The following is a 16,294-nucleotide window of genomic DNA, read 5'->3' on the forward strand; positions in this document are numbered from 1 at the left end:
TTCTACTCAGGGGGAGAGAGGAGGGGGGGCTGATGTGTCGTTCATTAGTATTTAGGCAGCAGTTGAGGCTGCAAGGCTTTTTCTCTCTGACGCGTTGCGTTTCCAAGGAGAGGAAAGGCACAGCTTCGGAGGTTCCGAGGCCATTTTCACCTCGATGCCCCCGCCCCTCCCTCTCCCCCTGTTCCCCCATCCCCAGCACACGTGATGTCCACACCCCCCTCCCCACGCTGCCCTCAGAATGCCGCGGGCCAGGTTGTAATGGATCGTCTCAGAGCGAGCGCACCTGTGTGCACCCGGGCCTTCCTGCGCTCCATCCGCACTCTGGAGAACCCGACTCAGCAACATCTGGAGCTTGACTTATTACCCCCCCACCACAGCCCCTTCCCCACAAAATAAGAGGGGCCCAGCCTTAATCATCTGGCAGTGCGGGGCCGTGCTCAGCTGCGGCAGTACACTTCACAGTACAAATAAACATGTTAACATGTATCTACTACACATCTGCACTTTCACACATCCCAGCATTGTGCGCTTTTGGGGTGAGACGTTACATGAGTCACCTTACACCTCTGTAATTAAACAAGTATGCATGATTATAAACCGTGTCAACGTTTGTGGTAAGGTTTGTTATTGGCAGTTTAGGGAAAGGATTAGGTACAAGGTTTGGGGAAAGGGTTGGGATATGGTTAGATTTAGAGTTAGGTTTTTAATTTTATGACCTATATTGTTTCTGCCTGCCCAAGTCGTCATTGCAAAAGACAACTTATTCTCAACATACCTACCTGGTTGAAGAAAGATTAAAGACAATAAATAAGGTTTCATGACATGGCATGTTATTACAAAAATCATTTAAAAGTCTGAATGCTTATGTTTAACATTAGCCACTGTGCAACTAATTGTGTTTATACAGATGTTAGATGATACTAAGTAAGTCATTAATTATGCATATGAACAACTTCATACAAAACAAAACCATGATGGGATACTTCTACTGAGAAAGATTAATTGTTGGACTATTTCAACCTTTCCCACGTATAAGACTTAGGCACACAAAATGTCTTATCAATTATGTGTAAAGACTCATTCATCACCATTAAACTAATATTGTTCTGACATTTTTAATATTATTTGGATGAAGAGAAATGTGCAGATGTTTCCATTCCACTGGAATAAAATCAGGAAAGTGGAGAAATGTAAATCAAGATAAGCTCCTAAAAAAGCCTGATAAGAGAGGTCTGGTCAGAGGAAATACCACAGAGCAAGAGAAAGGCCTTCCAGAAGTGAGATTACAGCCTGCTCGAAGAACAGAAACGCGCAGCTCACAATCCTCTAAGGGAGATCACTTCTGCTCTCTTTCACTGCTTCTTTTTTCCCATCGTTCATTCTCCTGCAGCCATGCAGATAGTGCCTTTGTCTCTGCTCTGACAAATTATTTGTCCCCCCCTTCCCAGAGGGACAGGTCTGCAGTGTCCCCCTGCCAGGTGCCCAGCCCCCTCTCCTGAGTCACAGAGAGACGTTAGAGGATGGCGAGGTACCGGTAAAAATAGCAACTGGCACAGCGGAGCCAGAGAAATTTCTCAGAGCCTGTTCGCACCGGGAGTGTAAGACACGTGTTTGTCTCTTCCTCTCGCTCTCTCTCTCCTCTCTCGCTTTTTCTCTCCCACCCTCTCTCTCTACATCTCACTTCATCTCTCTCCCCCTCTCCTTCTCTCCCTCAAGATCTCTCACTCTCTGTTCTTGTTTGTTCCATATAATGAACAAAATGCATCTCTGTGCACAGTAAGTAGCGCTATGAGGCTCTGAGTCAGAATGTGGAGAAAGCCCTGGTCCAGTTAGACCCAGTCTGACAGTCTGTCACCACCAGTTTAGTGCACCTGACATACAGGAGGCCCTCGTGTGTGGTGAAAGCTCAGCATATCCGCTGTCTGGAGCATGGAGCCCCTGCAGTCTGGCCGACCCCTGGCTGCTAATTTGGGAAGCCCCACGGCGCAGGGTTCTGCTTTGTGTAATCAGCGACGGGGTGGAGAGAAAGTCCCGCACGAACCTCTCTCCATCGACATCAATTAATCATGCCCCCCCCATCCCCCAAATTCCAGCCAACGCACATTTTTTCCCCACATCCTGCAACAGGGCCGAGGAGCTCTACCCACCTCCTTGCATGTTTAGCACGATTAGCACAAAGTTGCCTCCATTTCCAACAGCATCACCTGCTGTGCGACCAAGCCGTCCCAAACTCATCTGTATTTGATAAGGGAAGTCAACTTTTAGCATTAACACAAAAGTGTCTTTTTTGAGGAAAAAAGTAATCATTTCAAAACAGTTTGTCTTTCCTTTTCCCTCATGTTTTTTTTCCGCAGAGTTAACCCGCTGAGATTTGCGGACGCAAGAGATTAGACGCCGCGACACGTTGTCTTTGAACTTTTGCGGCAGCATGGAAAGCTATTAATTTAAGTTAAAAGGTAGAGCCTTAAAGAGTGCAACAGAGTATGTAGAGGAATGAGAGAGAGAGCTGCGTATTACAGGTTTTCAAAGGATTTGCATAATTTAGAGAGTTTCTCTGAACTAGAATGTGCAAGATTCTGAATAATAAAAGACGAGGGAGAGGAAAGAAAAATAAACATGTTAAAATTGCTCTCTCTCATCCTAAAAGCCTCTTAGATCTCAGATGGTGTTAAACCTACACAGGAATTCCAAACCAGGTAAAAAGGGTGGATTATTTGTAGTTGTGATCTAGCTTCGGGGAGAGGCTGATTTTGTAAAACGTTGATCGAATCATTGTGTCTAATTTTCTGAGGGCTCATTCTCCACTACACAGGCTGGGCAAGACCAAAGATGCTGAGATAGCATGATACTTATCTTCCTTGTTTTTTGATGGAAGGAAGTCTCTAAAGCTGAAAACTGACAGAGCCATACCCTGCTCCTCAGAGCCCAACCAAGCAAAGACTTTGAAAATCCATGTGGAGATGTTTGGAAGGCACCAAATGACTATGCGCCCAGGACCAGAGAGTGTAATAAGCGCTTTTCAGTTCGAAACGTTTTTACTGTGACACTGGAATGCTGTGGTAACACTTCTGGTGAGACTCGAGCCTTCATGGGACACATCAATGTGTTGAAGCTGAATTTGGTTTCCGTCGCTGGGATTGCAGTCGCTGCACCCCCTCAGCCAGTGCACTCAAATAGCTTCCAGGAATAAATCATCTGCAAAAGATAATCATGAACACACAACCATAATCCACCATTACAAATTTACTTTGCCGACCATACCCCACTCACAACCTCGCAACCCGACATCGTCCTCTCTCACTAAAACACAAATGCACGGGTATGAGGCAAGACCCACAATTAAATTCATATTAAGTTGCCTTGATTGAGTTTGAATTGAATAATTAGCTTATAATAACTTTTCCTCTTTGTCTAATGGGCGATTTAATTCATGCTCTCAGTGGTCTCTCAGGCCGAGAACAGAGGGGAATGTTGCAGTAGAGCCGGCATTGTTCCTCTCCTGCATGTCTCATGTCATGCCATGTTTGCCTCTTCACCCGATTGGCTGCCAGGTTTCCAGGGAGTGTCCGGAGCACAAGCGGTGACACAGGACTAGAATTCCCTCCATTATCTCTTTTATTGCATGTTGTCTCTTCTTGGATTGAGTTTTTCTCTCTCTCCGCAGTGTTCCTGCCGACAGTCGGGCTCCAGCTCTTGATATCAGGCTGACATGTGGCAATTTCCCACCGTTAATGACAACAAATGTGCCAATTATGTTAATGAATCTCCTGGTGCCAATCAGTCAATAATGAGCAAGGGCACATCTGTTTGGGAGAGGGTCTGTGTCTGTCTGTGACAGGGGGTGGGTATATCTGGGTGTGTGTGTGTGTGTGTGTGTGTGTGTGTGTGTGTGTGTGTGTGTGTGCATGGGGATATATGAGTGTGTGTGTGCATCTGTGTGGGTGTAATGATGTGTTGAGGTGAGGGAGAGAGAGTTGTATGTAATACCTTCACGGGAGTGAGTGAGAGAAGGATTGTGTGCATGTGAGTGTGTGTGTGTGTGCATGTGAGTGTGTGTGTGTGTGTGTGAGTGTGTGTGTGTGTGTGTGTGTGTGTGTGTGAGAGTGGGGATATATGAGTGTGTGTGTGCATCTGTGTGGGTGTAATGATGTGTTGAGGTGAGGGAGAGAGAGTTGTATGTAATACCTTCACGGGAGTGAGTGAGAGAAGGATTGTGTGCATGTGAGTGTGTGTGTGTGTGCATGTGAGTGTGTGTGTGCGACTGAGAAGCAGCGCGCTCACACAGGTGTGTGCGCGGTGCATTCTATACCAGATTGCAAGGGCACTCTGCATTAATGGGGACAATCTGGGAGGGGCATCATGGGAATGGGGCGGCACACGGGTGAGTGACTGCGCCACTGCGGACCCTCTGTTCCTGAGAATACACAAATTCAACCCCTGCTGCGAGCCTCTACCCTTGTAGCTATTTCATATCACTACTAATTCAATTAACCAGAGAGACATTAAAATCATTCAGCAGGACATTACTGTTCTGAATGTAGCACACTGTGCTGAATATATGATCATGTATCAGTACATCTGTTTGTGCACTTGCATTGATAATATCTTCACTATCATTTAGTTCCCACTGTATTGCAGTTATTGATACATGTGGGTGATGATTGTTGTAATAGCGTTATTATTATTGTTAATAGTAGTAGTAGTGACAGTGCACTAATGGTTAAACTGAGACCTGAATGTGAGAGAGGGGTTACTAGAGTGGGAGGTCAGGAGGTCACAGGCTCCTTAGTTCAGTGTCAGTGTGAGGATGAAGAGGATATGGAGATGAAGCTGTAGGGATATCCACATGGAGTACTGAGAGATGAAGACCAATCCCCCCTCCATACCCAGAGACACTGCTCCCCCACACGTCCTCTCTTTTCCACATTTTCTTACTGTTCTTTCAAACTGCTCTGTACTTCTGAGCAGAGAGGCTTCAGGCAGTGTGCACCTCTGGTGCGTATTTGAATAATCTCCCGAGTGAGGAGACTGATTGCTCTTGATTATGTAAAAGGGGGGATTAGCAGGTACTAGTGGGATGAAGAGCGGGTTCTAAAACTTGCTTTCCCGTCCACTGAAACGATGAGGCAGATTGATTCGGCAGCACCCCTACTGGTCGAACTGCTTGTTCGACCCGCACATGGGTCATCAGCGTCCCTCCAGGGCAGGGACAGAAAAGCTTCATGCTGGCACAGAAATACACCCGGCCCCCGTCCTTCAGGTTAAAATCAGGGAGCTTATCTCAGTGCATTTGAACACAAGCGTAGGAGTCCCATTTGGGCTTTGTGGCGGTCCCACAGGAACTAGAGTAAAAATAACGCCTCAGCCGCCCCAGCGGGGGGATGCTTCTGTTCGGAGAGCTGCTCACCGTACCCCAGATGTGGCCAATGCGGCCAGGAGGCTGTGCCAGGAACACACCCCCTGGCCCAGGCTGTCTGCTTGTTTGTTTGTAATCAGCAGATTAAGCTAGTTCAACTACACTGGCAAACCTTTGAATGTGTTTAGACTTTACTTAAAGTGTTGATTTAGTCCATTATCCAACTGTTTGAGCACTGAGAACAGAGTACAAAACGCAATTTAAATACAAAGTACAAAGTGCAAGCACAGCAAATCGTATCATAATTCACAATTTAACTAATACTTTTAATGCCCTACAGCTATAATAATCCAAATCAGTTATTAGTCAGTTTATAGAATTGTGCTGATCCAGCACTACAGACTCAGAGTCTCCATCTAGATGAGCTCTGAGAGGAACCCAGGTACAGACAGGGGTGAGCTTTCTGAGAGTGGTGAGTGACTCCACTTTCCTGACAGTGGTGGATGTCTCATTTCACCTCGTAGAGGCCACAGAGGAGGATACAAAGACCCTTGCCTTGGCACAGTTGCATTCAGTTGTTATTCCAATCACATCTGACCTGTGATCAAGCAGTGTAATTGGGTGTTTTAAGCCAGTACAGGCATTCCTGTGTACTGTGAGTTTTCCATAACTTCTGAGCTGTGATGAGCTGTGTGTTGTCCTCTGAGAGCACGGCAGTTCCTCTGCACTGTGGAAAGGTACTCAATGTCTCTGCAGTGCAGGGCACACAAAGAGCATGGCGGAACCACGGAGCCATTGTTCAAATTTCTCATAAGTGAATATTCCTATCCGAATACAATGTAAAGCATGTCAGGGCATAAATCTTACATTTTGTAGCCTTTAAGACATGATATTGCTGCATGAATTGTTTTTTGCTGTGATTTCATGTGTCAAGATTGGTTTAAAAAAAATATGCTGGATTGTGAGCAAATACCAGAGAGCTCAGTAGAAATGAGGCTCAATTGAAGGGGTCTTAAGGGCAATGCATAGCAACACGTTTCTTCCTGATACAGGATTTATCTTTCCCATAATCCCCCCCCCCCCCCCCCCCCCCTTTATCCCCCATTATCTCTCTAAAGTGGCAGTCAAACCAGAATCAGATCTTGAAATGAAAAATAGAATTGTAATGCGGTTCCATTTGGTCTTGCTCAGGTTTCATATTGAATTTTCACTGCTGGAAGGGGACTCTAGTTCTGATTCTAGTGTTCACCAAGCTAGCTGGCAAGAGCTATGTGTAGTTGCACCACTTGTTTGTATCTCTTTAGGCAGCTTGGTAGAGCTATCTTTCGGTCTTGAGCTCACCCTATCCAAGACAGTAAATAATGAGACGTGTAGATGTAAGTACAAGTGCAAGTACAACAACAGTTCAACAACTGGACTGTCATTGTGAGTTCCATTCAAGACTGAGACATGAATGGTTCAGGTCAGACCCAAGGAACATGAACAAGAAAGGTATATTTGTAATATCACAAGGTACACAAGATCAAGACATTTGTGTTTTTATATTGGTACTTTGAACTACTCCAATGGTTGCATCTGGCTTCCCGTTGCCAGTGTGAAAGGTCCTTACTTTCTGTAATTAATGAGAGAGAGGAAGCCTTTCTCTGTGACATGAAATGATTTTCAACACATCAAATTTGAATGAATTGCAGTAATAAAAAGATGAAAATATGTATGTATAGTACATAAATTGTTTTCATCTTCTGCTGAGGCATGCGGTAATTATGGCTCTCTGATCCTCTGAAATAGAGCCTCTGCCTCAAAATCAAGGCCACATCTTTCAAAAGGAGAACAAATGGAATTGGTTGGGTCAGGGAGAGAGGAAATACCAGGCATTATAGTTTCCATCTCACTACAGTAATAATTATTTGCTGTGTTTTAGCTGTACTAGCATTGCTGTTTTCCCCTCCTCAAAAGAGGTCAAAGCTGATACCTTGCAATTTCATATCCACCTTCTACATTCTCGTAACATTTATTGCTTATTTGACGGTCACTCAATCAATAAAGAGCTGTGTCTCTGTTTCTAGGAATGTGCTTGTGACATCAGTGCAGAACAGAACACATCCCTAAAACTGCATCCCATCAACACAATGAACAATTTCCAACACCAGATGGTTTGGTTTCACATCCATATTTATTGACGTGCATCCTCGTTGTAAAGTAAACTGGAAACACTTTGTTGTTGTGTCTACTGCGAATTGTCACGCTGTTGTGTCTCTGCAGGGCTGTTATGTTACTGTGCTCTGGTGCAGTGCATTTCTCCCTAATACCGTTTTGTGGCTTCCCTCAAAGGAGTGATTTCTCTCTCCCCCAGCTCGAGTGCCTGCGTGCTGGGCAGAGCTAATGTGCAGATTTAGAGGGTTTTAGAGGAGTGTGTCTGGCTAGATAAGCCTGGGTTTCGGGCCCAAGTCTAAAGGTCACTTCCTCAGTCCCCAGCACCTCTCAAGTCTGGCCAATTTATCCCTAAATCCAGGGTGCCCTCTGTATTGATCAGCCATGTCTCTGTTTACTCGGTATAGGGTCAGTGTGTAGCCTGCAATAATAGCTTTATTAATCGATGTGCAGTCCAAGTCTAAAATTACTTCCACGTCTATAAAATGTGCAAAAGAACAGCAGAGACACACAATAGAGTGTGCACTACTCAAAATGTATTCATTTTCATGATTTTTTAATGATTTTCTTATGCAAGGAGTGGTGAGGGTCTTGGAGACTATGCGGAAGTAAAAAAAAATATATGTGTGTACTTATGTGGGTGTGTGTATGTATGAGAAACAGAGAGAAAGCTAATTACGCTGTTTTTATTTTCACTCTTTTGTGTGCTTCTGTGTGTGATTATATGGTGTATGTGAAACTGCTTTGTGAGTAAGATGCTAGCACCTATTGCACCTATTGTTCTGTCTGCTTTGTGAGGTAAGGTACCTACTCAGTGGGCTGTCCCTGGGGTCCCCGTCAAGTGGCCAGTCTTCAGCCAGGTGGCAGTAACCCAGGGTCCGGTTTGGAAATGTAGTATCACACGTTGTACAGTAGGGTTAACTGCCTGAGCCACTGTAACTAAAGCAGGGCATTAAAGTGAGATGTAATGAAACGCCATGGTTAAGATGGTTTGAAAATCCTGTTTTAAACCTGTTCAAACCGCATCTTGGTTTAAAATGTAAATGCAAATCACAGGACACAGGCAGAGTGTTTGCATGCCACTTTCATCTCTCTCAGCATCCGAGGCCTCATGACACCGGCCAGGCTTAAGTGTCTGCAACACGGGCGGCTGAAGCAGACACTTCATCACAAGTGCGGGTTAAATAATGCACCCTGCTACCCCCACCCCATTCCTCCCTCCCCCACTCATAGTTCATTTCACAGAATGGTGGCACTCTTTGCCCCGCTCCAATGCTGCACCGGGACCCATTCTGGGACATGAACCTTGGTCCTAGATGGCACGCTTTTTTAAAAGTCAGATTATCAGGCTGAGGTTCCTCCCTCACCGAGAACAGAAATGGGGAGGGGGGGATTGTGGGGGTTAGGCTGAGCACGGCATCCTCATCCAAAAAACAAGGTGCTGATCAAGGAAGGAGGTAAAGATTAACGTAATGTATGGGCAAGCTCTGTTGGCACTGTATGGTGCAGAGAGGTGCAAAGTGGCATTCACCCACATGTAGGCCCCCATAAAGGCAGTCTGAGCACAGTGTGATAGTGTGCGTGTGTGGGTGATAGCCCTGTTATGCTTATGTATGCTCATACATCGTAAGTATGCCCATATAACAAAGGCTTTTTAATCTCTACCTCCTGCCCACAAGAGCTCCTTTTCATAGATATAAGAAGCCTCTCTCAACTCAACTTTGATTTTTAACAAGCCTTTTTACTCATCCCTTTGTCTTCAGTTTGTGTGCCAGGGATCCTATGAGTGTCTTGATTGTGTTGGGTTTGATGAGTGGCTCTCGCACATTAGCTCTCACCCCAGTGTGCATATGTTCTCTCTCTTTCCCTTTGAGAGCAGCGTTAGTCAGAGCCATTGTAGGTGCAGAGCTAAGCTTGCCCCCACACCTATGGTTACATGGCAGTGTCATGGGAATTTCAGTTATTTTCCTTGCCACTTGGAATTTTGACCGCAGTGTAAAAGTGTTGTCCTGTATGTGTATACCATTGTCTGACCACATTTTCTGTTGATTTTTTGGTTGATCCTAACATTTCCTTCCCTGATTTTCAACCCAAATCCAGACAGCAATGAAGCAGTCTGGATTGCACTGACTGAATTCAGCATCTGAGCTACTGGATGCAGTGTAAAAGCAAAACAATGTGTTTCATATGGATGTAAACCTTTGAAACCATGACTCCTCTCTACCGATGATGCAAATTCCATGCCTACATAATTCTGCTCATAGGAAAACACAAGAAAAAAAGACTGAAGTGCTTTTAAACTCTACCAGAGAGACAGCATACCCCTTTCAGCATCTGATAATGCTATCTTTGTTCGGGGGAAATGAAAAGAAGTTTCATTGATACTGACATATTTGATCATGTGCATTAAACAGAGTTTAAGCCATATTTATTGGTGAGTAGAGATAAGACAGAGCAATGGCTATGGCATTGAAGAAGTACGATTATTGTGGATGGGCTTGCTCTTATTTGTTCTTTTCATCTTGCCTTCTGCCTCACTGAGAGAGCCATCTATCTCTGTGTTTCCCCAGGTCGAGTGGCTGAAGAACGAGGAGATCATTGATCCCGCAGACGACCGCAACTTCTATATCACGATCGACCACAACCTCATCATCAAGCAGGCTCGCCTGTCGGACACGGCCAACTACACCTGCGTGGCCAAGAACATCGTGGCCAAGAGGAGGAGCACCACGGCCACCGTCATCGTCTACGGTAGGGCAAGGCTTAACGGTTCCCTCACGCAGATTCCCCAGGTAACATCGCCATCGAGGCCCTGAGCCCAGTCTCCCACTGTAATGGTCTTCAGGATTCCTTCAGCCCACTCTCCCGTAAGCGCTACCTTAAAAGACCTCTCAGATCAAACCTTTAGTCCTAGATTCCTTAAATCCTTTGATCCCCTAAAAAATGTCTACCTAGTCCAGTGTCTTCCATAACGCCTCCCACCATCTTTGCCTTGACCACCTCTCAACAGCTCTGGTGGTCTTCAGCCAACCCACCTCAATCTGCATAGTGGGCAACTCCGCCTACTTCCCCTTTATGGTATTGCTAGTGTGCTTCCCAGCTCATCCCAGTCTCCATAGCATTCCAAATACCTTGAGAGACTTGGGAGTCTTGAGAGAGGGAAAAGTTAGGAGGTTTGATTTGGGGGGGCTGTGCGGTTGTCTTGAGGCAGTTGTCTAGAAATGATGAGTGGTGATACACCCAGAACTAGCAGTGAAGCAATGTCCCCTCTCCAAAACACTAATCAGCATCTTTACCAAACCCATCTTTTCATCCTCTGTACCTCCTATTCTGCACATGTGCATCTGTAAATGCTTCCCCCTCGCATGCTGTAAGTGCTTTCTCAGGGCCGGCAAATCTGAGCCATCTGAAATATCTGGACCTCTGTGTGTGTGTGTGTGAGAGAGAGAGGCAGAGCAGCTGCGTTTGGGGCTGCTAAAGCCCTGAGCAGCATCAATCTGAGCACCTCTGACAGGGTTCCTTTCTATCCCCACAACAGCATCTCAGTTTCTCTCTTCATTTGGTTCTCATTTCCTTACTTTACCCCCAAAGCCAATGAGATCTTCCTCCCCCTCTCTCAGGAACACAAGGCCTCATTGACGTGCAGTAGGTCCAGCTGTGTTTTCAGACGGTGCTGAATGTATTTTTGAAAGAAATAAATTAGGAATTGCCCAAACACGCCACTGTATCTTAGCGATGCGCGGCACAGAGTTCCCTCTTAATGACCAGGATGGCAGCAGTTGCCTCAATGCGGCAATGCACAATTATCTCTCAGTAAAGAGTGCTTAACCAAGTAAAAAAAAACAGTAAAGAGTAATGCAAAACAGAGCTGGGGCTCATTTCTGAATGGAAGTAATTTATTTCCAGGACATCGTTGTGAAGTTCTGGAATTAAAGCATAGCTGTGTTTGTTGGTGGGAGGGGGGGAAGAGAACTGGAATTTATTAGAATGGTTTGGTTTGAATAGAAGAGTATAAAATACTGTACAATTCACCAATAGTACAGGATATGTGATCCCTGCTGCTGGAAAATGTGAAAGCTCTGGCTTCTGCTTAGCCCAAAACGGTCAGTCACCAACACCTGGTTCCCCCCGGCCTCGGCGCTGCTGGGGCGCAGTCGGCTCCAGCCCCTCCAATCTCATCGGAGAGGATTAGGAACTCCACAGGACTGGTCCCTTGCAGGTACGCCAAGGGACCCGCCAAATAATTCCTATATATATAAATAATTCCCGGCTGCCCAGCGGACTGTGACCGCCGCAATAGCGAACCATTGAAAGGGAAATTATAAAAATAGACTCTCGAAGATAGCGAGGCCGCGCTCTGCATGTCCTCCCTCGCTCCCATGGGGATAGGCTGTTCTGCATGGCTGCGTCCCCTTATACGGATAATCTGCACTTATTAAAGCCCCTCGCAGACAAACATTGGCTGCGTACTAGGGAAGGATGAATGAGGCTCAGTGCAAGAGAGATGTCACCCAGGTAAAATAATAATAATAACAATACTAATAATACACATGTTATGCACAAGCCAGTGCAGCATGTGCTACCCATGTTGTTGTGCTCCCGTCTTGGTTTCCTGTCAGAATGAAAATGGTTGAAATGGTACTCCCCAGGATCTAGCTTGAAAGGATTGTGGGGATTATGTTCTGTGTCTTGTTTTCTGTTTTTTTTGTAAATGTGATTGCTGGCCTAATTTTTGCAATGTGGTGCTGTTACCTCCGAAAGGGAGAAAAAGGATGATATGAAAATGTATCGTGATATTATGTGTGGTGCAAACAGACATTTGAGGGAAATAGTATTGAAAACAAAAGGGCATTTTTGTAGAGCGGAAAGTGATGTAAAGTGGCAGAATGACTATGTTGGGATGGCAACTTTGGAGCGATCCCTAGCGTGGGTAAGCATCATTGACGGCATCAGAGAGGAGAGCGTTGGGCTGAGGTGGCTTTGATGTTGGCTCATTGTCTGACGAAAGCACTGGAATCCGTCTCCCATCAGCTTCTTTGTGACTCTGAGCAAAGAAAGAGGGAAGGAGCCATTGTAAGAGGGCCTAGAGAATGTGGTGAGAGGGATCCTTTTATGGTGTACCCCCAGTGTCAGAGGAACGGAAAGAAGGACCAGACTGGAGTTTAAAACACACATACACACACACACACATAAACACACACACACACACATACAGAACACACAGACAAAAATGCACATACAGAGACACATACTCACATAAGAGCCCTCTTAACGCACAAAGAAGCCTGCAGCAGAAAGAACTGAGGCACGCTGACAATCCCCCACCGAGACCCAGAGCAAAACTTCAAACTGTGGAATAAAGTGCTATGGCCTCCTCCAGGAAGCCTCCCATGTCAAGGTTCACTTGTAAGCGAGTCACCTATTAACAGCCTGTCAGAACGAGCCGAGCACCTCAGGATCCAAGCCGAGCCTTGTCCTCGAAGCGCACTCTGCCCTCTGCGTGTTTAAAGGAGGCAGGGAGAGGCAGTAAAGCAGGGTTGCTGTTGCCGGGGGCCTCCGCAGACACGGGGCCGCGTAATGGGCAACGCACATGTCCGGAGGTAACACAAGAAGGGCCGCTGGCAGACAGAGCCGAACTTCTGAGGAAGTAGAGCAACGCCAGAGAGCACAGCTGCTCCTTCCATGCACTTTTTACTGTCGGGCTCCCCGCCTGCCCCCCGAAACAAAGTTCATGTTCTCCACACTCTCCTGTGAGGAAACAGCAAGAAACCCTGGACTCTGCTCAGTTAAACCAACGCGGGGGGTGTCCTCAGTTTTGAACAATTAAATTAAGCATGTGTTGCATGTTTAATGTGTCAATAAATGAAATATGAATTTGGCTGTGGTTGAATTTCATGCATAATGTGAATGGACCAAAAAAATGGAATGCTTGCATGAATCAGTTCCTCAAAGCTAAGGACACAGCACATTCCAGTTAGATTGAATCTGGGCATTGCCATACACTTTTTTGTTTGTTCAACTGACCCCAGCTAAGGTAAAAATATAAATAAATGACACTTGCTCAATTTTGTTTCTGAAATTACAGGACAAATTACTTTGCGGTATGTTTGAATCTGGACCCGAGAATGTCAAAGTGATTTGCACTTAATGTACGCAGAGAATGACGCAGAAGTGGGTTTGCTTGAATAAGACTGTTGTGTTCGGTCAGAGTGTACTTAGCGGTGTGTAATAGCACCTCACTTTCTCCTCCGACAGTGAACGGTGGCTGGTCAACCTGGACCGAGTGGTCGGTGTGCAACAGCCGATGTGGGCGGGGCTACCAGAAGCGCACCCGCAGCTGCACCAATCCCGCCCCTCTCAACGGGGGGGCCCCCTGTGAGGGACAGAGCATCCAGAAGCTGGCCTGCACCTCCCTTTGCACAGGTACGAAAGCCCCTGGGGAAAAAAACTCAGGGAAAGCATTTTGCTGGATAAGCCAAGCTCTTAGAAGTTTGCTTCAAAGGGTCCGTCGGGTCCGCATGCGCTCGGCGCATCCAGCACTTTCCCCAGGGTTCCATTTTCGAATTCTTATTAATGTTGTTCAGTGTATATGTTAAGCAATAATTACAAGGTGCGGAACTACTGATGTTTCGGAGAACAGCCCCAGATGCCTTTGAAGTGCTGTATCTGAATCTGTAACTCTCTCTTTGGTGCAATGCATTGAGTAGACATGTGAAGAGGTAAGAGTAAGGACAGACAAGTATATGAACAGAACTCTCAAACAGGAAGTAAGAGAGAAAGTCATTTCTCAAACAGGAAGTTGGCGAGAAAGGCTAACAGACTAAAAGGCAGACACGGCCCCTCACTGCCCCCTCTCTCTCTGCAGTGGATGGGGTATGGACAGAGTGGAGTAAGTGGTCTACTTGCGGGACTGAGTGCACCCACTGGAGGAGGAGGGAGTGCAATGCTCCCGCACCTAAAAACGGGGGCAAGGACTGCGAGGGCATGGTGCTGCAGTCGCAGAACTGCACAGATGGGCTCTGCATGCAGAGTGAGTACTCTTCCCCCTCTTCTCCGATACAGCAGCCTGCGTGCTGTGTGCGCAGCTAATAGTCTTCCTCCGCTTCCTCCACTCCATCCTCCTGTATAAATGCCTCCACGCGTACACACTTTGACAGACATCTCCATTCACAGACACATGCATTCAGACACACTTGCATGCAAAAACATACACACATGCACACGCACGCACACACACACACACACACACACACACACACAAAAACGCACATGAACATGTGCATTCACAAACACCGGCATGCACACACACACACACAGAAGCACGTACACACATGTGTGTAAGCACATGAGCACTCGCATGCACATACACAAGTGCACAAAGAGAAACTGTGCATATGTTTGTGTGTGCACGTTTGTCTACGAGCGTGTGCAAGTGCATGCATGTGTCTGTACATGTGTGTGCATGTGTGTATGTGTGTGTGTGTGTGTGGGAAACGTGGCACACAGTTATTCACAGATCTTCTGGAGCTCATGCTGCATGTAATGGAGGAGACCTGCTGAGAGAGAGAAAACAAAGCACTGCTTTGTCTCAGCCTGTATCCGCATGATGTAAATATAGAATAGTGTTAAAAACAGCACACCACACCATGGATTACTGCAGCCAATTACCTCAGTCACAGACCACGCATTCAGGAGCTGCATATAAAAAATAATGATAAATGATTATAATGTAAGTACCATAGAGTAAGTGGTATAATTAGCGCGCTTCAATGATCATTGTGGTTTTGACCCCAATTTAAAACGTACAGCATTCAGAGATTCGTATAACAGGAAAATTGGGCTACAGAGTTGCAATAATACAAATATGTCTTATTCTTGTCAAGTAGAGGCCATTTTATGTCCTAACTAGCAGAAAATGCATTTCATTCTCTGTGTGTATATCTGAGATTGTTTTCCCAAAGATAGAATTAAATTATATTACACCTAGGAAAAAGAGAATTATGTTAAGCATAAATGAAGGAGAGGGAAACACTCCAGTCTCCTCTGGTAGTTATGTTTAATTGTTTCCCTCAGTCTTTACTGTTTTGCCCTTAAATCCTGAAAGAAAAATGGCCCCACCGGTTGTGGTCAGGCTGCAGGTTTTGCATAGGCAGTACATTTATTTTATTTTTTTGCCATTAGAAGAAAGACGGAAAAAATGAGAGCCGGCATCGCATCCTGCTTTTATTTATTGTGCATTCAGGAGTTTAGAAGCCAGAAGCGATTTTGTGGATTGCCAGTTTCATCTCCTCCCAGCTGGATAAAGATGCTGTTCCTGAGTTTCGTGCGTCTGAAGTTGTGCTTGCCCACTGTACTAATCCTTCTTTCCTGAGGATTCCTGCTGGACGTGTAGTTGCCACTCTTACTTCTGTCTGCAAGCAAGCCAGGGAATAAGAGAACAAGACCTAAGCCGGAATCTGTGCTAAAGATGATGATAGACGAGATGATTTTGATGATACAGTGGTTAGAAAACACAGTGCAAAGACAGATTGGCTGTGACTGGTGCAAAGCACTCCTCCATTATTGTGCTTATATAATGTAAACGTCTAACCAATAAAGATTGTGCTGAGATAAACTATCTGATACGTGATGTCAGATAACTGCAGAAATTATTTAAATGAGCAAGCCTTGTATGTCACCTGCTGGGAAAAAAAGATTCTGCTGTATGTCTTGGGCCTGCTGATATATTCTTTCGCCATAAAAGCCGTTTGCTCATTAGCAGTATTGATCTAAAAATCCTATGGTCGG

General features: G+C 45.6%; 1 protein-coding gene across 2 annotated transcripts in view; it reads left to right on the forward strand.

The window, feature by feature from the left end:
- Nucleotides 1-16,294, forward strand: part of LOC118776314 (netrin receptor UNC5C-like) — a 156,381-nt gene that overhangs the window by 110,925 nt on the left and 29,162 nt on the right. For both annotated transcript variants that reach the window (XM_036526562.1, XM_036526563.1), the window contains exons 5-7: nt 10,078-10,258; nt 13,763-13,930; nt 14,373-14,537. In XM_036526562.1, coding sequence (XP_036382455.1) covers nt 10,078-10,258; nt 13,763-13,930; nt 14,373-14,537 — 514 coding nt within the window. The remainder of the gene's footprint in view (nt 1-10,077; nt 10,259-13,762; nt 13,931-14,372; nt 14,538-16,294) is intronic.

This window comes from Megalops cyprinoides, chromosome 4, assembly GCF_013368585.1.
Source record: "Megalops cyprinoides isolate fMegCyp1 chromosome 4, fMegCyp1.pri, whole genome shotgun sequence".
Lineage (NCBI taxonomy): Eukaryota > Metazoa > Chordata > Actinopteri > Elopiformes > Megalopidae > Megalops > Megalops cyprinoides.